The sequence below is a fragment of the Staurois parvus genome, unplaced genomic scaffold (assembly GCF_062004578.1).
Source record: "Staurois parvus isolate SC_StPar_1 unplaced genomic scaffold, SC_StPar_1.0 ptg000872l, whole genome shotgun sequence".
Lineage (NCBI taxonomy): Eukaryota > Metazoa > Chordata > Amphibia > Anura > Ranidae > Staurois > Staurois parvus.
Window position 1 is genome coordinate 5001 of NW_028318668.1, and position 23747 is coordinate 28747.

The 23747-nt window shown below is 45.3% G+C and overlaps 1 protein-coding gene and 1 pseudogene across 1 annotated transcript in view; one reads left to right on the plus strand and one right to left on the minus strand.

Moving 5' to 3' along the window:
• LOC149443191 (uncharacterized) overlaps window positions 1-869 on the plus strand; it is an 886-nt pseudogene extending 17 nt beyond the window's left edge.
• A 3041-nt stretch (window positions 870-3910) lies between these two features.
• The window catches only part of LOC149443192 (endosome/lysosome-associated apoptosis and autophagy regulator 1-like), a 35136-nt gene continuing 15299 nt past the window's right edge, over window positions 3911-23747 (minus strand). Inside the window, exons 4-8 of the mRNA XM_089655787.1 lie at window positions 21487-21592; window positions 21256-21405; window positions 5048-5136; window positions 4786-4963; window positions 3911-3936 (exon numbers count right to left, since the gene is read on the minus strand). Coding sequence (XP_089511913.1) covers window positions 3911-3936; window positions 4786-4963; window positions 5048-5136; window positions 21256-21405; window positions 21487-21592 — 549 coding nt within the window. The remainder of the gene's footprint in view (window positions 3937-4785; window positions 4964-5047; window positions 5137-21255; window positions 21406-21486; window positions 21593-23747) is intronic.

Here is a 23747-nt window from a genome sequence, read left to right on the forward strand (position 1 = left end):
AAGAGCGAGAGAACGAAAGAGCGAGAGAACGAAAGAGCGAGAGAACGAAAGAGCGAGAGAACGAAAGAGCGAGAGAACGAAAGAGCGAGAGAACGAAAGAGCGAGAGAACGAAAGAGCGAGAGAACGAAAGAGCGAGAGAGAGAGCGAGAGAACGAAAGAGCGAGAGAGAGAGAACGAAAGAGCGAGAGAGAGAGAACGAAAGAGCGAGAGAGAGAGCGAGAGAACGAAAGAGCGAGAGAACGAAAGAGCGAGAGAGCGAAAGAGCGAGAGAGCGAAAGAGCGAGAGAACGAAAGAGCGAGAGAACGAAAGAGCGAGAGAACGAAAGAGCGAGAGAACGAAAGAGCGAGAGAACGAAAGAGCGAGAGAGAGAGCGAGAGAAAATGAGAGCAAGAGAGAAAGCGAGAGAGCACGAGAGAGAGGGGGGGGGATCGCACACAAGAGAGAGAGTACGAGAGAGGGGGAGAGAGGGAACAAGAGAGATAACAAGTGAAAGGGAGAATGGGAGAGAGAGAAAGCGGGAGAGAGAGAAAGTGGGGGAGAGAGAGAGAAAGCAAGAGGGAGAGGGAGAGAGAGAAAGCGAGAGAGAGGGAGCGAGAGAGAGAGAGAGAGAGAAAGCGAGAGAGAGGGAGCGAGAGAGAGAGAGAAAGCGAGAGAGAGGGAGCGAGAGAGGGAGGGAGCGAGAGAGAGAGAGAGAAAGCGCGCGCGAGAGAGAGAAAGCGAGAGAGAGAGAAAGCGAGAGAGAGAGAAAGCGAGAGAGAGAGAAAGCGAGAGAGAGAGAAAGCGAGAGAGAGAGAGCGAGAGAGTGCGAGAGAGTGCGAGAGAGAGCGCGAGAGGGAGCAATAGAGAGAGCGAGAGAGAGCAATATAGAGAGAGAGAACGAGAGGGGGGCAGAACGAGAGAGAGAGGGGGAAGGGGAGAGAGAGACCGAGAGAGAGAACGAGAGAGAGAGAGAGAGCGAGAGCCAGAGAGAGATCGAGAACAAGAGATAGAGAGAGAGAGAGAACGAGAGAGAGAACGAGAGAGAGAGAGAGAACGAGAGGGAGAGAGAACGAGAGAGAGAGAGCGAGAGAGAGAGGGCAAGGGAGAGAATGAGAGAGAGAGCGTGCAAGAGCAAAAGAGAGAGAACGAGAGAGAGAGCGTGCAAGAGCAAAAGAGAGAGAGCGCGAGAGAGCGCGAGAGAGAGAGCGCGAGAGAGAGCGCGAGAGAGAGGGGGGGAGAGAGGGGGGAGAGAGAGCGAGAGAGAGAGGGGGGAGAGAGAGCGATAGAGAGAGGGGGAGAGGGGGAAGAGAGAGCGAACGAGAGAGGGCCCAAGAGAGAGAACGAGAGAGAGAGAACGAGAGAGAGAGAACGAGAGAGAGATAACGAGAGAGAGAGAAAGAGAACGAGAGAGAGAAAGAGAACGAGAGAGAGAAAGAGAACGAGAGAGAGAGAACGAGAGAGAGAGAACGACAGAGAGCACGAGAGAGAGCACGAGGGAGCGAACGAGAGATAACGAGAGAAAATGAGAGAAAATGAGAGAGAGAAAATGAGCAAGAGAGCGAGAGAGAAAATGAGGAAGAGAGAGAGAGAACGAGCGAGAGAGAGAACGAGCGAGAGAGAGAACGAGCGAGAGAGAGAGCGAGAGAGAGAACAAGACAAAGAACGAGATAATGAGAGAGAACGAGAGAGGGAGAGAGGGAGGGAGAGAGGGAGAGAGAGAGAGAGGGAGAGAGGGAGAGAGAGAGAGAGGGAGAGAGAGGGGAGAGAGGGGGGAGAGAGAGGGGGGAGAGAGGGGGGAGAGAGAGGGGGGAGAGAGGGGGGAGAGAGGGGGGAGAGAGGGGGGAGTGGGAGAGAGAGGGAGAGAGGGGGAGAGAGAGGGGGAGGGGGAGGGGAGAGAGAGGGAGAGAGAGGGGGAGAGGGGGGGAGAGAGTGAGAGCGAGAGCAAGAGCGAGTGCAAGAGAGCGCAAGAGAGAGTGCGCATGAGAGAGAGAGCAAGAGCGAGAGCGAGAGAGCGCGAGAGCGAGAGAGAGCAAGAGAGAGCGAGCGAGAGAGAGCAAGAGCAAGAGAGAGAGAGCGCGAGAGCGAGAGCGAGAGAGAGCAAGAGAGAGCGAGCGAGAGAGAGCAAGAGCAAGAGAGAGCGAGAGAGAGCAAGAGAGAGCGAGAGCAAGAGAGAGCGAGAGCAAGAGAGAGGGAGAGCAAGAGAGAGGGAGAGCAAGAGAGAGGGAGAGCAAGAGAGAGGGAGAGGGAGAGAGAGCGCGCAAGAGAGCGAGAGAGCAAGAGAGAGAGAGAGAGAGCACAAGAGAGAGCAAGAGTGAGAGAGCAAGAGAGAGAGAGAGAGAGAGAGAGAGAGAGAGAGCGCAAGAGAGAGAGAGCGCGCAAGAGAGAGCGAGAGAGAGAGAGCAAGAGAGAGAAAGATAGAACGAGAACAAGAGAGAACAAGAGAGAGAACGAGAGAGAGGACGAGAGAGGATGCGAGAGAACGAGAGAGAGAGAGAACGAGAGAGAGAGAGAACGAGAGAGAGAGAACGAGAGAGAGAGAACGAGAGAGAGAGAACGAGAGAGAGAGAACGAGAGAGAGAGAACGAGAGAGAGAGAGAACGAGAGCGAGAACGAGAGCGAGAACGAGAACGAGAGAGAGAACGAGAACGAGAATGAGAGAGAGAACGAGAACAAGAGAACGAGAACGAGAGAAGGAAGAGAACAAAAGCGACAGAACGAGAGAGCGAGAGAACGAAAGAACGAGAGAGCGAGAGAGAACAAGAGAGAGAGGGAACAAGAGAGCGTGATTAAATACCACCCAAATAAGCACTAATTGTCTCAAAACAATTTTAGAAATTTTGTTTGGGTACAGTGTTGGATGACCGCACAATTGTCGTTCAAGTGCAACATCAAATATAACAGTGGAACAGCGCTGAAAGATGAAAAATTGGCTTGAGCAGGAAGGGGATAAAAGTGCCCAGTAGGCAAGTGGTTAAAATGTATACAAAAAACCTTTTTGGTGATGCAATAAATCCCACATTAAATTCAAAATCCTAAATATACCAAATGATCTAATATAATATAAATACACCAACTCAAAATAGTCCAATGTGAACTCCAAAATTATGCCCAAAAATTGTCCAAAAATTGTCCAAAATAAATCCAATATAGTGTCCTAATTTCAATCTTTTTCCTCCAATCTGTGAAAATTATTCCTCCAAACACGTACCTCGAAAAATAAAAATAAACAATCTAGTGCAATTCAATTAATTAGAAAAAATCACCCCGTGAAACTCCACACTTCACTGCAAAAGTATATCTATTTGTGAAAAAATAAATAAATAAATAAATTCAATTATACCAATCTTATTTTATAATAGTGCAAAAACCACATCAATCAAAAGTGTGCGTACTCTGTGATCACTGCTGCACAGTGAATTCCTTCAACCACCACACAATAGTACAAAATACTATTACCCTCTATGTATGTAATTAAGGCTCTACCAACATTATGGATCAGTAATCTTCCAAAAATCTTCTTTTGGGATATTTCCAGGTCCTCAGAGAAATAAATGGTCTTAGGAGCAATATTCAAAACATAGGGATAACATTTATTAGTAACTCACACTTAAGAATTGGATTATCAGCTCCAGCTATGGTTTCTGTCCGCTTAAACAAACATTTCCTCCACCATGTGTATTGACAACCTAAAAAGGATCTGAAAGGATCCTTTCAGATGAAGTCCGGAAGTGACGAAACGCGTTAAAGGAGTGACGTCAGGACGCACGTATGCAGACCGGAAGTGTCGCCGCGGCCATTTTTTAGGTTGTCAATACACATGGTGGAGGAAATGTTTGTTTAAGCGGACAGAAACCATAGCTGGAGCTGATAATCCAATTCTTAAGTGTGAGTTACTAATAAATGTTATCCCTATGTTTTGAATATTGCTCCTAAGACCATTTATTTCTCTGAGGACCTGGAAATATCCCAAAAGAAGATTTTTGGAAGATTACTGATCCATAATGTTGGTAGAGCCTTAATTACATACATAGAGGGTAATAGTATTTTGTACTATTGTGTGGTGGTTGAAGGAATTCACTGTGCAGCAGTGATCACAGAGTGCGCACACTTTTGATTGATGTGGTTTTTGCACTATTATAAAATAAGATTGGTATAATTGAATTTATTTTATTTTTATTTTTTTTCACAAATAGATATACTTTTGCAGTGAAGTGTGGAGTTTCACGGGGTGATTTTTCTAATTAATTGAATTGCACTAGATTGTTTATTTTTATTTTTCGAGGTACGTGTTTGGAGGAATAATTTTCACAGATTGGAGGAAAAAGATTGAAATTAGGACACTATATTGGATTTATTTTGGACAATTTTTGGACAATTTTTGGGCATAATTTTGGAGTTCACATTGGACTATTTTGAGTTGGTGTATTTATATTATATTAGATCATTTGGTATATTTAGGATTTTGAATTTAATGTGGGATTTATTGCATCACCAAAAAGTTTTTTTGTATATATTTAACACTTTCTAGGGTGGAAAGTATTGACTTTTTGAGGGTATAAGGAGGTCATATATGTAATTAATAAGTGGTTAAAATGACTAGATCCAAAAAGCAGCAACATTTATAAATTAAAGTTGCCATGCAATATCACAATGCGTACATGTGAACGGGTCTTTTCTGTGCATTTTCACAGTGATTGTGCTAATCGGTTTCATATCCACTGAAACTTTGTTATCTGGGCTAACAAGCTCACAATACAAAAAAAGGTTACTTTTTTATGCGTGATCAATAATATAGAGGACTTACTGGTTCCATTTGAAAAAGTATCTTTGGGGCAGGGTTCACAAGAACTTGTATTCGTCACATAGAATCCTGGATTACAGGGTGGACATTTCTTCTTAACACCTGATTCTGGCAGATCTTTCGCTCCTTCCACACTGTCACTGCATATCTTAGGTTCGATCCATTTATACATCAGTTGTGTCTACACGCAAACAGACAATACTGGTTAACAGTTTTTCATTTCTGCAAATTTCACTGTGGAGTACAAGAACCTTCTACAATTTACCTCCCCATTGACATCACATGGTGTGTGTGTATAGAAATAATCCTTCTCTGTGCATGGTGGACGAGAAAGACAAGATCCAGATCCAGGAGCTGAAGATAAAACATTACATGCAAAAAGAATTATTATTTTTACCAAAGATCCTTTGTCTTTATCATTTGTGAACTATGCTCCTCTATCAAGAAGAGGTGAGCCACAAAATAGCTGCTATACCTGAACGCTGGCTCAGTATTAGGAAAAAAAAAGGGGAGAACACACTAATTGAACCAGTTATGTTAATTAAAAAAAAATCTGAACCTATTAACTACTTCCCGCCCGGCCTATAGATAAACTATAGCCGAACGGGAGACTTCTGGTTTAGGGTGGACATCATGTGACATCCTCCCAGTTACAAGCCTCACTAAGGCCCTGTTGGTCGCACTGCGGTCTGTCACTGCAGGACACAGCAAATGACAGGTCATTGTACTGGGCATGTCCCAGTACTATGTGATTGCTGTGAGCAATCAGTGATCAAATTACAGTTGTACAGAATGAATGGCTTGCATCCATAGCCATTCATTGCATACTATTGTGATGATCTCTGTTATTGGTGTCATGGAAATTTTGTATTTACAGGTTGAACTTTAAATGTGTCATATATTAGTGTTATTCATATGTCTCTCGTGTGGCTTAATTAAAGCTCTGAAGGCTGCAATTGGGCCATGCGCATGTACAATGTATGTATTACAGTACTCAGCTCGGTAATGGATGAGATGGCAGATCTGCGCTTATAGACCGGCGTGTATACCACCACGGCATTCGATGCAAATGCCGCCGGCGGTAGGCCGCGGGCCTGTATCCACATATCAGCAGCATAGTACCACATGAACTTCGTACCTCAAGGCGCCAAGCAGTGCGAACTCCGTGTGTAGGCTCATGTATATCTTACAAGCCATTACCAACCTGAAACTGTATCTGGATGGATGTGTTTTAATAAAGATCGTATCGGGCCCATTCAGATACAGACTGGCACTGTTTAATCTAGGGGATGCTTGTACAGAGAATTTACATACCACTAGGAGCTAATAGGATAGGAAGTTTGCTCTCCTCAGAAAGCTCATGGAGGAAAGGGAGGACTGGTGATAGATAAGAGGAAAGGCTACGCTCCAATTGGAATGTACATCCTGTGTATAGGCACTCCCCATGCATTGTTCTGTGGGAGGGGATTGACCTGACTCATGTGGGGGGCGTGTGTGTGTAATAAAACCGGGGGCTGAGTCTGAAGCCAGTCTCTATGTGAATTCCAACAGCAACCTGAGAGTGTCGTGTGATCATTCCCAGGTAACTGGAGCTCCATTTCCCCACAATTCTGAGATAGCTAAACCAGTTGGAGGCGCAGGAATCGTGGAGCTAAGTTGCAGTCGCGGTAAGCGAGATTCGCACAGCTTTATGGGGGATCGCTGCGCATCCAACTGCGAGTACTCACGATAAGGAGAAATTCGTTAAAAGCGAATTTCCAAGACAGTTTGGCGAGCCAGTGGATACTAACGCGAATTCTGGGATAGCTAACCGAGTACGAGGGGGGAATGAGCTATCATGAACTAGCAAAAAGTATGCCGGCACATTTCAGGTCTCTCTGCCGTTAAGAGGATCGCTTTTTGCGCGTTCGTGTGGCTAATTTCGTTCTCTGTTAGCTAACGTGAATTCCGCTTAGCAAGGACCTAGTTGTTCTAAAATCTTGATTTGTGGGTGAAAGGCAAGGGTTTTTCTCTGCTAAGAGCAGCAGAGGGGTGGGTTTGGTTGGCTGGATTTGGTCAAGTTTAAAAATCTTTCAACCAAAAATTAAACGGGTATATGTTTTAGCGGGTAAAAGTTTTTGCATAGTTTAGGTAAGTATTTGCGGGTTGTAGGTACTGTGGTAATTGCTCTACCTCCCTCCACATGAGGTAATTATTACAGTGCTGAAAGGTTTAGATTATTCGTTAACTGTTGTAAGACCTTTGTGTGTATATAGTCTGTGCAGTGTTTTGTCGGTACTACTGCTCCCAGCAAGCATGCAGCAGTGGGTCCTTTCTGTTACATGTGCATGTTAGTGTGATATGTTGGTTTTTCTATGTCTGTTCTGTGATTGTGCCAAATTGTGTTGTATGTGTGCTGTATATTGTTGTGTAATTGTCCAGTGTATGTTTTGTCCAAAAGTCTGTTTTATGTAAGATGTTAGAGGCAATTTTGAGGCTAGTGTTTGCCATGTGCTTTCTCTGTTGGTGGCCATTTTACTGACTGCCATGTGCTTTCTCTGGTGGCCATTTTGTTGACAGATTGTGCAGTAATCTCTGTGCAATGTATATGCAGTTTTCTATATGCATTTGACCCATTTTATGTTTTTAATCCAAATTTTTACAGTTTAAGTTGTTTGCTTTTAGCTTTAAATTTGCGTATTGCCAGCCAATTTAAAGTGTGTTAAGCAAGTTTTTCCCTCACGTGTTCCACATTTAGTGAGCTCGGTGAAGTCTGGGTTTTTGCACATAGATTTCTTGTATAGTGATTATGTTTTTCTTGTGTTTTTCTTGTTAAAAGTAGTTCCTTATTGTAAAGCGGGTTTGTTTTAAAGCTGCTGTGTTGCGTGTTTCGCGTCCAGCAGACTTTTTGTGTAAACGGTTTTAGGTGGTTGCAGCGAAGATCGCGTGTGTAACGCGGATCGTTTAGCGGCGCTGGTAGGAGTGATTTTCGCGTTAGCAACAGGGGTTATTTTTGGCGCAGGTTTTCGGTTCACCTCTGTGTAATTGTTTTACTGAGAAATGTCCTGTGTTTTCCATAAGGCTCCACTTTGTCCTTTTTAACGGTTTTTCAAGTTGAAAAGGGGTTTTTCTGTGTGTATTAGGGAAGTTTTTTTTTCTTTACACAATTTTCCTAAAGGTCAGTTAGCAGGCTTTCGGGCAACCAGTGACCCCTAAAGTAACATCAAAGAACCCCTCCTTTTGGTTTGACTTGCGTTAGCTACTGTGTGCAGGGAGAGAAAAGCCACTTTCATCATTGTGCGGTGTGGCCTGCCAAACACAGTGGGTGATGAGAACCACATAAATTGCGCTGTGCGAGTGGGCGGTCCAGGAAAGTGTAACGTTTAGCCTGGTTACCACAAACACTTCGGGTGGTCAGGATCACATAAATTGCGCTGTGGGAGGTGTGCTCTCAGTCTGACCGCCACTTGATGCGCTTCGGGTGATCGATATGAATCACATAAATTACGCTGTGCTGGGAAAGTGGTGGAATCAGGCCTCTCGGTAGGATCCCACCGAGTGTTCCAGGGGGTAAACAGGTACCCGGACGCGGGATATATACCAGTGACTAGTCACGATGGGCAGTAGTCAGTCCATGAAGAGAGAGGGGGAACCAGCCCTCTTCAGGGTAAGGACAGCTGCACAACTGATGGAGAGTTTGGGGGGGGGAAGTCTACAGAACCCCTAAAAAGGTGGAATAAATGGTCGAAGGGTACCAGATGGGAAATTCCCCGGTACATTTGACGCATGGAGGTGGGAAAAATTCATCTCTGAATTTGAACCACGGATGCAGGCGTCAGAACTAGAGATCGCACAGCTATGGCTTCACAGGTCAATCCGATTAGGGAAGCAGGGCATACATAAACTGGTGTCTGTCCGGAAGAACCAGGTGATGTATACCTGGCCTCCAGAGGGAATAAAACAGGAGGATCCAGTGTCAGAGGTGGAGGAAGCTCTTTCAGGGCTGACTCTACTAAGGCAGGCAGGATCAGGGTCTGCTGGGGTTCCCGAACAACCAACAGTGGGTGAGAGAAGTATAACTGCACCTGTCTCTTCTGCTAGTGACGTCACTCTTGACGTACCTTTCATGTCTTCTATATCTATGCCTCAGCCTCTACCTCTACCTCTCCCTTCTTCCTGCTTCACCCCAGCTCCTTCTGTTTCCAACTACGAAGTCTTCTCAACAACCGATTTGCAGACTATCTGCGAATCAAGGGGAATAGACACCCGGTTAAGAAACAGGGCGGATTGCATCAAAGCACTACGAGCCACTGATCAGACCCCTGCCCCCCAGCTATACCCTGATCTGAGGGACCTCAAACCTGAAGGTGCAGTAAGCGAGGTGGTTAATCTAAGCCCACCGATGAAGCTGGGCCAGCCCTTGCACTCTTCCCGGACCGAGGCCTATCCAGTCAGGGTGCAGCAATTTGAAGGTCCTCCCAATACACAGGGGGAGTGGACCTTAGGGGAACGGGTAGTTTGGCATGTCCCCTTCACCCCGGCAGAGATCCGCACTATTCTGGCTGAGCTCCCGGACTATCGAGTCAATCCGAGAGGATTTGCTCGAATGTTTGGACAAAACCAGTTCAGCTATGGTATGAGCAGGTCAGATTGTGCGCAGATCCTGCGGGCAAAGGTGGGCATGGAAGTGGCCAGTGCAGTGATTGCAGGGTGCTCTATAACCACTCATGAGGAGATGACTTCAGGGGGCAAAGAGTTTTGTGCACAGCTAAAGGCAAAGCTTCCAGAAATGTATGGTGCTACCTCTACTACGTACATGATGAAGCTCACCCAGGGTCCTAATGAGGAAAGCGCCTGCTTCTGGCGCCGTCTCAAGCAGACGGCACTGGATGCGGATCTGGAAGTTGGACCTGATGCTCCAACTGAAGGGGTAAAGGTGACCGCGACGCACATTCTGTTGCGGGCCAAATTTTTGGAAGGCATCAATATTAAAATTCGGGAAAGGCTGGCTCTGGCCCGACCCGAATATAATGAGATGTCTATCCCTGCTATCCTTTCCACTCTTGCGGCAATAGAAAGGGAAATGGATAGGAGAAAACAGGACAAAGCCAAAGTTCTTATGTCCCAGACACCACACGAAAAACCAAGGGATCTGGGTCACAGGAAGGATAGGCCCCCACCCAGGGGTTTTCAGTGCCACCAAACAGGGCATATGAGGAGGAGCTGTCCCCAATTACCTAAAGGTCGGTGGCAGTTCATTCCTGATGAGTCCTCCGCCCCTGTCACCACCATGGTAGGTAACTCCTATGAATTCTCATAGGAAGTTGGCAAATCGGTGTCGGCCCAGGTCCATCTTTTTCTAGAGGAATAAAAAAATCCCCTCCCTTGCCTCACCGACAACAGTGCAGCAAGAACGGTCTTGCGAAAACAGGACATCCAAGGCAAGGTACCCCTCTCAGGGGAAAGCCCTCCTAACCCCTACTAACCTCACTATCAAACGATGCACTATTCTTAACCCAGCTTCTCTTCTTCCTGTGTTGGAAGATGAGAAGGGGGGGGGAGGACAGCAACGACAGTGCTGAATTTTGCAACCCGACTAACGATACTAACACCTCTTCTGCTAACATGTCTTCTTTGTCCACTACTAACCTCTCTTCCAAAGGACACGACTGCATTTCTCTGATGGAACTGGAGTCCGCGGCGATCAGCCCAGTAAAGGAAACGCCACTACCGGAAGCGAAAAATCTTTTTGTCGATGGGTCCAGGTACTACACCCAAGACAGTAAGCCACACACTGGTTGCTCTTTGAACGCACGTATGTCAGCTCAGGAAGCTGAGCTGTGGGCACTGGTCAGGGCATGTGAGTTGCATGAAGTGTGCCAACGCTAGTACCACGGCAAAGAAAATCCTGTCTGAGGTTGCGTGCCGCTGGGGTCTACCTGAAACCATCGAGTCCGATAGGGGGTCACACTTCACTGGACAGATCTTTGCAGAGGTATGTAAAGCCCTTCACATCAACCAAGGGCTACACACCCCATATCACCCCGAGAGTAGCGGTAAGGTTGAACGTCTCAACGGATGCCTTAAAAAGAGGATCTCCAAAATCATACCGATACCCAAAAACCTTGGCCTGAGTGTCTCCCCATTGCCCTCTATTCCATCCGGAATACCCCTCGGCAACCACATGGGCTGTCACCCTACGAGGTGTTGTTTGGGGGACCTCCCAAAACAGGGTTGTACTTTCCTCAACAGTTGTCGTCTTTGCATTCACAGCTTACAGGTTACGTGCAATCTCTGCAACGGGAGCTGCAGAAGATACACCACCGGGTTCACAAATCACTCCCGGATCCAAATGCAATAACGGGTGTTCTTTCTATTGAGCCAGGTGATTGGGTCGTCCTAAAGAAACATCAAAGAACCGGACTCGAGCCACTGTTCACCGGACCATACCAAGTCCAGCTGACAACACCTACCTCACTCAAGCTCGAGGGACGAGACAACTGGGTGCACGCAAGCCACTGCAAGAAGCTTTTCAGCTACACCAGAGAATGAGGGGTGTCATTTTCCTTTTTCTTGTTATTTGTATGTCTTACATGTGTGTGAACGGAGGAAAAGATGGCAGATACCCCAACCTTTTATTTAAAATGCACCTGCGTTTAGCCAGAACCGCCAACAAAACCAACTGTTGGGTATGCTCTAAACCCCCACCCAGTCATCACATGTCCGCAATGGCCGCTGTTCATGCCCTATATGACATCCGCGTCGGCATGAAAAAGCAAGGGACCCCTGGTCAGCCCCCACGTAGACATTTGTCGGTAGAACTTAATGACACATTTTTAGCAGGTAACATCAGTTTTAGCACCAATATTAGCTCTAACTCCTGTAGGGCCCTCACCAGTCCATTATGGGTAACTGGACAGCTAGGCAGTCCTCAGGTGTGCTTTAACATCAGCTTTGGCACAGGTAACAAGTTTGTTGGGACTACCACCTGCGAGGGAGGTATAACTGTCAATCTGACTAACCAGACTTCCCTTCTGAGTAACCACACTGACCGACCAGACCACGTGTGTTGGAAGGACAGATGTGATGTGCAGACTGAGGGAGCAATCCCCCAGTCTGTGCAACTGTTGCTCAGTGCCAGAGGCCGAACGAGGAACTCCTCCTGTTCTGCTCTGACAGGTCCATACTATTTTCTGTGTGGTTCGGCAGCCTATAGAACATTTGCCCAGAACGCGAAAGGTTCGTGTGCCCTCATAAAGCTAGTCCCCGCATCCTATGTAGTGATGGATCATGAAGAGTTGATGGTCCACAAGAAGGTGAGGATGGCAGGGAGAGTTCGCAGGGAGCTGTTCTCTGAGGGCGACCAAGCATGGGCTTGGTTCCCCTCATGGACAGGTTGGGGAATAGAACTTATAAAGCGCCTGAACAATTTTTCTGTCATCGTGGATAGTATGTTTAACGAGACCGTAGAGGCTGTCAGAAAAATTGCCCAAGAACAACGGCAGATGGGAAAATTTAGTGCTTCAGGAGAAGATGGCCCTTGATTACCTTTTAGCCGCCAAAGGGGGGTTCTGTGAGATCATCGGAGAGGATTGTTGTACTTGGATAGAAGATACCGATGACAAGGTCCAGGCCCATATGGACAAAGTTAGTGAACTACAGGGAAAAGCTAGAGCTATAGCTAGTGAGGGTTGGAATCCGTTCAAGGGTTTGGGAGGATTGGGAGATTTCCTGTTCTCCATCGGATCTTGGTTGAAGGAAGTGGGAGTGTATGTCCTGATGCTTTTTTTTTTCCTCTGCCTCTTATATGCCGCGGTGAGATGTTCCTGTTGCCTCATCGACCGTGTAAACCAAGCTCGGGCAGACGACCACATCTCCATGCCCGCTCCTGGAATCCCACTCCAACCACTGATCGGAGGAAGACCTCACCAACCAACCACCTTCTCTGCAGACTACGTCCTGGCTTCCCTCTAATTCATCTCCCTGAAGACCACATTCTCCAAGTCCTCCAAGCAAGCTTCAAGCCTCATCATTGTTTGTGTCTGCGATTTGGAAAACCGTCTGGGTCGAGACCAGCCTTGTGTGGCCCCGTCTGCAGGGGCAATTTGAGAATCTGCTGCTGGATCTCCCCAGACCACCGTGGGATCACAAGCCTTATTCATACCACAAGTCTGTTTGTGGTTTTTGCAAGAGCCTTCCTGTAGTGAAGGTTCCAACGCTCTTGAGGATCATCGCTTCAATCAAGCCTGTTTGCGTCGAGTCTGCGTTGGGTCTTGTTGTTTCAGGTGCCCCGTGGAGCTTTATTCTCAGGGACAACTACAGGAACTCTGGTCTAAGACCAACTCTTTGAGGTTTTGAGACTACACCCATCAAGCTGAAGAAGATCAAGAAAGGACACGAGGAGAATATGATAAAACAGGAGGGAATGTCATGGAAATTTTGTATTTACAGGTTGAACTTTAAATGTGTCATATATTAGTGTTATTCATATGTCTCTCGTGTGACTTAATTAAAGCTCTGAAGGCTGCAATTGGGCCATGCGCATGTACAATGTATGTATTACAGTACTCAGCTCGGTAATGGATGAGATGGCAGATCTGCGCTTATAGACCGGCGTGTATACCACCACGGCATTCGATGCAAACTGCGAGTACTCACGGTAAGGAGAAATTCGTTAAAAGCGAATTTCCAAGACATTGGTCACAGTGGTCACATGGTACAGACAGAGCAAATCACAGTGCATCTGCACCATGTGATAGTACACCCTGTGAATCAATGAATGAATGAATGCCATTAATAAAAAACGATTGCTTATAACCGTGATCATCACAGAACATCACATTAAAAAAAAAATCCTAATCACCTCTCCAGAGTAGTACTAGATCACTATGGTAACACTCCACTACTGTGGTCACAGTATGAAAAAAAACAAAAAAAAAAACACGTTAACTGTAAAACCATTTTATTTTTAACATATTGTCACCAGTCAGTATCCCTGATCATCGCCACACCAGTCATAATGACACTATAATGCTCTGCTGACAGCATGCAAAAAAAAAAAAAAAGTGAAAAAGATTGTATTTAAATTTCTTAATTTTCCAAAACATTGTGACAAAAATTACAACTTCAAATTTTTTCATGCCTCTTAATAAATACCTTGGACTGCCTACTTTCCAAAAAAGGATAATTCAGGGTTTATTTGTAGTGTCCTAACATTTTAGGGCCTCAAGAAATGAGATAGTCCATTAATATATGAGGATTGATTGATTTTCACGCACACACACACACGTTAATAGACTCAATTTTCACACAGACTAAATAATATACCCTGATTTTGGGTTATTTTTACCAAAGAAATGTAGCTGAATACATTTTGGCCTAAATGTACGAAGATTTTTTACTAGCATAATTTTTATAACAGAAACGAAGAAAAACGTTTTTTTTCTTCTAAAAATGGTCAGTATTTTTTTGGTTTATATATCAAAACAAAAAACACAGTGGTGATTAAATACCACCAAAAGAAAGCGCTATTTGTGTGAAAAAAAAAGTTACCGTATTTTTCGCTCAATAAGATGCATTTTTCCCCCAAAAAAGGGGGAAAATGTCAGCGAGTCTCATGGAGTGAATATGGAGCGGCCGGTCCGGTATTTCTGCCGCCTACACAGTGTCAGAATACCGGGCCAGCCGCTCAGCTCTTTTTTCAGTAGGACCTTACCTGTTCCTCGGTCCAGCGCTGTACAGTCTTCCTGCGCCGGCATCTTCCTGCGCCGGCATCTTCCTGCACCGGCATCTGTGACAGCCAGGTGAACCCTGCGCAAGAAGCGCTGCGCTTTGTGAATGGCCCGGCGTCTTCTGGGACCTGTTATGTGTCCCAGAAGATGCCGGGCCATTCACAAAGAGTAGTGCTTCTCGCGCATGCGCAGTGGGCACCCGGCTGTCACAGCCAGGTGCCCACACTAAAGGGAGGACAACTCCTTGGAAGTGGGAGCGGCGGGTACCTGTAAAATTCAGATACCCGCTCCCCCTCCCTCCCCAAAAGGTCCACAGTCTCTGGTCATCTCCTGTACTGTCTGCAGTCTCTGGTCATCTTCTCTACTGTCTGCAGTCTCTTGGTCATTCCCTGTACTGTCTGCAGTCTCTTGGTCATTCCCTGTACTGTCTGCAGTCTCTTGGTCATTCCCTGTACTGTCTGCAGTCTCTTGGTCATTCCCTGCAGACAGTACAGGGAATGACCCAGAGACTGCAGACAGTACAGGGAATGACCAAGAGACTGCAGACAGTACAGGGAATGACCAAGAGACTGCAGACAGTACAGGGAATGACCAAGAGACTGCAGACAGTACAGGGAATGACCAAGAGAATGCAGTCTCTTGGTCATTCCCTGTACTGTCTGCAGTCTCTTGGTCATTCCCTGTACTGTCTGCAGTCTCTGGGTCATCCCCTGTACTGTGTCCGCAGTCTCTGGGTCATCCCCTGTACTGTGTCCGCAGTCTCTGGGTCATCCCCTGTACTGTGTCCGCAGTCTCTGGTCATCTCCTGCACTGTGTCCGCAGTCTCTGGTCATCTCCTGTAGTATTATTATTATTATACAGGATTTATATAACGCCAACAGTTTGCTCAGAGATTTACAATATAATGGAAAACAATACAGAAACAATACAGTTCAATACAAGAGGGATTTGAGGGCCCTGCTCCTTGGAGCTTACAATCTATGAGGGAGGGGCTAGTGGTACAAAAGGTAACTGTGGGGGATGGACTAGTTGACTTACACATTCAAATGTGTAACAATGCTGAAAGCTGAAAATTGGCCTGGGCAGGAAGGGGGTAAAAGTGTCTGATATTCAAGTGGTTAAGGACCTAGGGTCTCCTGTATCCTGGCGTCCTTTCTCATTGGATACATGCTGAGGGTGTATAAGCTGGGTTTTGTAAAACAGCACCAACTGTTTTAACCGCGTATTGCATAAGCAAAAAAGTTACATAGATAGTTTTCCGCAACTGTCATGTACAATGTTACTTATTTCTTTACCCAATAGTCACCCAAGCAATTTGGGAAGTATTTAAAAAAAAAAAAAAGTTACACTATAAAAGTCTCATTGATCTAACTGCCGATTTCCCTCATTCGCTCTAGCCAGCCCAAACAAAACTTCTTCCTCTGGCCTGTTCTATTTAGCTATTTTTTATACCATTCCTATGAAAATGTTATGTTTGTTTGTTTTGTGCATTAGCATTTGAAAAACAGTCAGCATTTGCTATTAATTTGTGGATAATGTTGCCGGTCGTTCTGCCAGCAACATAATAAAAGTAATGCATTATACTGTAACTATAGTAACACTAGGTGATTTAAAAGTATTAGTGGTCAAACTAGAAAAAGAAAAAAAAAAAGTTTACCTCCCCTTTTTCCCTTAAATACATACAAATTATTTGGATGACATTACAACAAAAAGAATACTTGTTTTTCCCCAAAACAAAGCTATTACCAAATTAATTTTCGGATGTGAAATATGAAAATGGCTCTGGGCCTTAAAGCCGATCTCTAGGCAAAAAAATAAATACACAGATGAAATATGTATATAAAAGCTGTCTTTCCTGCCAAAGTATTTGTATTTCCGTCTATCCAGTTCTGAGATTTTCACAGCCCTGCTACATAGCATAGTCTAGTCTGTCAAAAAAGGGACCGGTTTATGCTCTGCTGCATTTTCGATTCTATTTAGAGATCTCCTCCCCACCCATATCTCTTCACTATGCAGTAAATGAAAAGTAGAACAATGATGGGCTCATCTCTGTCCCTCCCTCCTCCTATCCACATGCTTTTTTTCACTGCAGCATACCAGACTTAAGCTGACCATACAATATACCATTTTTTTTGTCCAATTTCCTTTGGATTTGCCTTCAATTATGCAGATCTGCCTGATTGCATACAAATTGAAAGTGTTTAGGTTTTATCTCACATTATATGGTTTTACAATCTAAAGGACAATTGTCAAAGAAAATTGTATAATATATGGCCAGCCTTACTCCATGTGCTGCTTTTGCCTTCTTCCTCAGAGCTTTGGCTGATACCAAGGACATTTCAGGTGCTTATAGCACTTGCATAAAAAAGATTGCATAAAAAATATAAAATCAACTGGTTGAAGTGTTTTTAAAGGTTTTTATTTTTATGGAGTAGTGATAAATTAGAGCCTCTGTCAAGTAACTCTGTCACTGCTGGTGGAAATGGGGTGTACACATGTCACTATCACAATGCCTTGCATCGCAAAGATGATCTCCCCCATCGCAATCTCTGGGTAGTAAAGCCCACCAAGCATGATCCATTCAACTGACTATTATTATTATCATACAGGACTTATATAGCGCCAACTCAGCGCCAGCTCAGCGCTTTACATTATAGTGGGTGACAATACAGTAACAATACAGTTCAATACAAGAGGGATTTGAGGGCCCTGCTCCTTGGAGCTTACAATCTAGGAGGGAGGGGTGAATGGTACAGTAGGTAGTAACTGTGGGGGATGGAGTGGTTGGAAGAGTGGAGGATTCCAGAATTAGCAGGGGGTGGGATAGGCTTCCCTGAAGAGATAGGTTTTCAGTGATCGCCTAAAAGCAGGTAGAGTAGGTGATAGTCTGATAGATTGGGGTAGGGAGTTCCAGAGGATGGGTGACACACTGGAGAAGTCTTGGAGACAAGCATGGGAGGAGGAGATAAGGGAGCTAGAGAGTAAGAGGTCTTGCGAGGAGCAGAGTGTACGGTTTGGGTGATATTTAGAGATAAGATCGGTTATGTAAATCGGGCCAGTGTTGTGGATGGCTTTATATCTCATTGTTAGTGTTTTGAATTTTATCCGTTGGGCAACTGGGAGCAAGTGGAGGGATTGGCAAAGAGGGGTGGCGGATACATGACGGTTAATGAGGTGGATGAGTCTGGCAGCAGTGTTCATGATAGACTGGAGGGGGGATAGCCTGCGAAGAGGTAGGCCAATGAGGAGGGAGTTACCGTAGTCGAGGCATGATATGACAAGGGAGTGAATAAGTTGCTTAGTGGTTTCTGGGGTTAGGAACGGTCGTATCTTGGAGATGTTGCGGAGGTGAAGTCTACATGATTTTGTCAACGATTGGATCTGGGGCTGGAAGGACAGATGGGAGTCTAGGATTACACCTAGTACCCTGGCGTGAGGGGATGGACTGAGGATAGTGTTAGCGATATTTATGGTGAAGTCAGTGGGGGTGGCCCGGGCAGGGGGGAATACTAGGAGCGCAGTTTTGGAAAGGTTGAGTTTGAGGAAGTGGAGTGACATCCAAGCTGATATGTCGCTTTTTAGGCTAGCGATGCGGGTGAAAACTGAGGGGGTGAGGTAAGGGGTGAGGTGAGGGGTAGACAGAGTTGTGTGTCATCAGCATAGAGATGGTAATTGAAGCAGTGGGAGTTTATCAAGTGACCAAGGGAGGTGTAGATGGAGAAGAGAAGGGGTCCAAGGACAGAACCTTGAGGGACCCCTACAGAGAGAGGGAATGAGGAGGAGGTGGCAGCGTTATAAGTAACACTGAAGGAGCGCTGCAACAGATAGGAGGAGAACCAGGAGAGAGCGGAGTCGCTGAGGCCAAAAGAGTGTAGTTTTTTGAGGAGGAGGGGATGGTCAACCGTGTCAAAAGCCGCGGAGAGGTCAAGTAGTAGAAGTATAGAATAGTGGCCGTTGGTTTTTGCAGTTAGTAGGTCATTAGAGAGTTTTAGTAGGGCAGTTTCAGTGGAGTGTAGAGGGCGAGAGCCAGACTGTAAAGGGTCGAGAAGTTTGTTGTCAGTGAGGTGAGAGCTCAGATGATTGTAGACTAAGGATTCTAGGACTTTAGAGGTAAATGGCAGCAGGGAGATGGGTCTAAGGTTGTTCAGGTTGGTGGGGTCTAGGGAGAGTTGTTTAATAATGGGAGTGATGTGCGCGTGCTTTAGAGGGGAGGGTAAGGCACCTGTAGAGAGGGAAAGATTGAAGATGTGAGTGAGGGAGCATAGGATGGAAGAGGAGGGTGACCGGAGGAGTTGTGAGGGGCCAGGGTCCAGGGGGCAGGTGGTGAGGTGGGCTTCTGAGAAGACCTTAAGGACCTCTACGGAGGTAGCGAGGTCAGAGGAGGAAAGTGTTGAGGGAGGTATGGTATGTGGAATGCGAAGTGGGGTGGGTGTCTGTGTAGTGGCGATGTCCCTACGAATTGCGTCAATCTTGTTTTGGAAGTGGTGTGCAATCTCGTGGGCAGTGAGTGAGGCGCTGGGTGGCGGTGGAGAAAGTAGAGTGTTAAAGGTAGAGAAGAGCCGATGAGGACTTGAAGAGAAGGTATTAATGAGGGTGACAAAGTAAGCTTGTTTGTCACAGTGAAGGGAGGAAGTATATATTAAGAATAAGAGTGCAATAGACCAATCACGCTAGTCCTGAGGAAGTCACGAGGTCACGTGACGCAACACGTTGACGGCAATACGTGGTGACGCACTTCCGGCGCGGCGGCATCTTGGAACACCCTTCAGCCACATGTTTACACCCATGGTATGGGAACAAGCTGTATTTAATCTTGCTGATGTAAGTGTGCATTTGACTTAGTTTTTAAGCAGTATTAATGCGGTTTTACACTATGGAGGATGTCTTCTTCTTTTATCCTATTGGGATCTGAGTTGGGATCCATCCTGCTCATCTGACCATCAAGGATATTATAGGAGAGGTGGAATCAGTGTACTGGGGATATATCTTCAAGTCATCTACTCAAGAGGAAGGTTATCTTGATCCAGTGGCGATATTATATGCTCTGTGGCCCTGCAGGGACGCAGATAGGAGGTGAGAGGCCATTTCAGCCGGTTTTGGATTGCACTTCGGGGTGTGTGGGATTACACACAGTCCATTGATTTTGCATGAGCGGAAGGAATGTGACACGGATCACTGGACTTTTTTATATGTGCACTGTGTGCAGTGGTTTCACATGTGTTTAAGATCTCACATATCGAGTTCCATTACGCACTATATTCTCCTTTCACATATTAAGGAGTGTGTTTTGTTGTACTGACTATGTGCTTAGTATGATTTATTAATTTTATTAGACCATTTATCCATTCCTTTTTAAGCGCTACATCATTTTTTGCTTTATTTGTACACTTCATTAGATCTATTGGTACAGGATCAGATGTTAGCAGCTATAGGTGTATATTCACTGATTATTTAACATAAGAGCGCAAGTAGATTTTGTAAATCATATGTTAAGAAGGCAGATTTATAACAGGTGAACACTTAGTGGGATTTGGTTTTACGCCATAATCGCTCAAGCGTGCGACTGAGTCGTTTGAGATTTCGGGTGTGGTCAGTCTGTCAAGGTTGTAGAGGTCGGGGCCTGATGCTTCGTGTTGTTAGGGGAGCAAGCGAGTCTAGGATGAAAGAGTTGTTGTAGACAGCAGTGGCCAGGTCAGGGCAGGATAGGGGGTTGATGCTGTCGTAGAGCTGGTCAGTTGCAGAGTGGAAGGGAGCCGGGTTTAGGTTTCGGAGATTTCTGCTGATAATTGTTTGCTATTTGGTGGGATAGGTGTTCGAGGACGAGGAGACTGTGAAGGTGATGAGATTGTGATCAGAGAGGGGAAATGGGGTGTTTGAGAGGTTATAGGGAGTACAGTGGTGAGAGAAGACAAGGTCTAAGGTATTCCCGTCAGAGTGAGTGGAGGACTGTATACACTGCGCTAGTTCAAAAGAAGAGGTTATGTTGGAAGAGTTGGGATGTAGCCGGGTTATTGACGTTAATAGGGATGTTGAAGTCTCCAAGGATGATAGTGGGTAGCTCAGAAGAGAGAAAGTAGGGTAGCCAGGCGGCGAAGTCATTGAGAAAGCGGGACACGGTTCCAGGAGGCGGTAGATCACTGCAATCCTCAGAGAGATCGGAGAGAATAGCCGGATACAGTGGGTCTCGAAAGAAGAGAAGGATAGAGAAGGAAGGTTAAGGAGGACTTGAAAGGTGCTCAGTGGTGACAGAAGTAGACCAACCCCACCTCCTTTCCGAACACTGGGCCTGGGTGAGTGGGTCAAGATGAGGCCTCCATAGGAGAGTGCTGCAGGGGAGACAGAATCTGCTAAGAGCCAGGTTTCGGTGAGCGCTAGAAGGTCAAGAGAGCGGGAGACAAAGGGGTCATGGATAGAGGTGAGTTTATTGCATACCGAACGGGCGTTCCAGAGTGCACATGAAAACGGGAGGGTGGTTTTGAAAATGGGTGGGTGGGGTTGCACTGTAACCGACCCTCATTGAATGCGGTTACGATGTTGTGGTGCAGGTTTTTAGGGTTGAACCTGCTAACAGCCTGTCAAAAGCCCCCTGAAGAGTGATCCATGGTGGATCAGCCTTCAGATGGCTAACACTAGTGAAAACCAGTTCCAAGGGTGTGTTTTTACTAGTGTTTTTGACCAAGTTGCACTACAGCAGCAGCGGAGGTCAGGAGTCTGACAAAACAGAAATACAAATCCTTTGGCAAGAAGCCAATGCTCAACTCACCAGAGTACTTATCAGCTTCACACTGTATACAGGAGGAAGCTCCACGTATTGAGTAACTGTTTCTTGGACAAATCTGACAGGATGGTGCTCCCTCAGCAGGTGCAAATGTTCCAGGCTTGCATGGGAAACATTCCGATGTATATGCAGCGCCTATTAAAAAAATATATGATGCTTTTCCTATACCACCAGAGAGAAAGATAAGAAGAAAAGGTAATACAAGTGTAACAATACCTGTGATGAATATGTTTCTCAATAGCACTGGTTTAGGGCTGGATTCTCCAAAGTAAAAGGCTGTAGTTTTCCAGTACAGTACATTAGTTCCGTGAGTAAGCTTTACCTGAAGACACAATTAATTTTTGTAAATAGTAAGCCCAAAATACATATGCATTCCTAGTAAACCGTATGGGGGTTATTTACTATAACTGGAGGATGCAAAATCTGGTGCAGCTCTGCAAATAAACCAATCAACTTCCAGGTTTTACTCTCACAGCTTAATTGAACAAGCTGAAGGGGGAAGCTAACTGGCTACCATGCACAGCTGCACCAGATTCTGAATGCACCAGTTTTAGGAAATCCCCCTGTGTGTCTGAGGGAGGCCTATATGTCTGAGGAGGTAATTTATGTCTGGATATCAGCACAAAAGCCAAGGACATCTAATCACATCTGCAAAGCTCAGGACAAATACACTGTTCACTTTGGGGAATTTTCTCTTACCGTAGTGAATGAAGTGAATTTCTGATGACTGCCATCAATACATGTGCAAGCAAAAATTTACTTTTTTAAACATTTTCCTTACATTCAATTGGCTATTTATTGCAAAGTGAATTTTCACCACATTCACTAAGCTAAATGAACATTTCCTTGCAATGTAAACAGCCTTTTTGTTTTTAGTAAATCAACCTTACATTTACCCCAATTTTGGCCCTGAAAGATAAATTTAGCCATGGTATAGAGTTCATGGATCCCGTCTTGAAAGAGCATGCTCTACATTTTCTAATTGAGAATCTACTAAAGGGCAAGTGGCACAAAAAAATGCTGTGGTTACAACTTTGTTTGTAACGAAAAAAAACAACAAAAAAGTTGCAGGCATACTTGCTGTGTACCTGGGGATTCACCAGTGGATTGCTATATGCGCTTTTTGCCCTTTTGGGCGATTTTAAATGTCTAAGCCATATTCATCATACGAGCCTAATTGTATGTATGTCAGAAAGAATGGAATTTAAGTGATACTCATTGGGGTTCATTTTCTAAAGGCAAATAGACTGCACTCCAAGTGCACTTGGAAGAGCACTGAAAGTGGAGTTGCTTTAGATCAGAGGGGAACATTTATTATTATTATTATTATTATTATTATAATACAGGATTTATATAGCGCCAAGTTTGCTCAGCGCTTTACAATAGAACAGGAGACAACACAGCAACAATAGAGTTCAATACAAGAGGGATTTGAGGGCCCTGCTCTTTGGAGCTTACAATCTAGGAGGGAGGGGCTAGTGGTACAAAAGGTGGTAACTGTGGGGGATGGACTGGTAGGAAGAGTAGAAGATTCCAGTATTAGCTGAGGGCAAGATAGGCTTCCCTGAAGAGATAGGTTTTCAGAGATCGCCTAAAAGTGAGCAGAGTAGGCGATAGTCTGATAAATTGGGGTAGAGCGTTCCAGAGGATGGGGGGAGCTCTGGAGAAGTCCTGGAGATGAGCATGGGAGGAGGAGACAAGGGAGCTAGAGAGTAGGAAGTCTTGCGAGGAGCGGAGAGTACGGTTTGGGTGATATTTAGAGACAAGATCAGTGATGTAAGGTGGGGCAGAGTTATAAATTGCTTTATACATTATTGTTAGTGTTTTGAATTTTATCCATTGGGTAATAGGAAGCCAGTGGAGGGATTGGCAGAGAGGGGTGGCAGATACAGAACGGTTAGTAAGGTGGATAAGTCTGGCAGCAGCATTCATGATAGACTGAAGAGGGGATAGCCTGCGATGAGATAGGCCAATGAGGAGGGAGTTACAATAGTCAAGGCGAGGGACATGCAAGGAAAATAAAAAAACATTTTTGCTTCCACATGACTGGATGAAAGAAATCAGCAGAGCATCGCCTCATTTTAGAGTTTCCCCTCAGATATAAAGCAACTGCACTTGAAGTGCACTAGAAGTGCACAGTATATTTACCTTTAGTAAATCAACCCATGGTTGGCATACTGAAGGTATTTTATGCAAAGTTTTTTGGATGCATTAGATACCGTCATCAGCCTTTATACATTTCTGAAGGGTATACACTGGGAACCTTGCATCTTTATTACTAGCCAAGCCAATTTACTATTTAATAAAGGGTATCAACTAAATTACAATTATTTTGCAATAACTGCTGACTATCATGGTACAAAACTCTACTACTGCTATGTATATGAATGAAAAAAAGATACTATAGCTCATATATGTGGTCAAGTCACACTGGAGGAGATTTATTACAACTGGTGCACAAAGAATCTGGTGCAGCT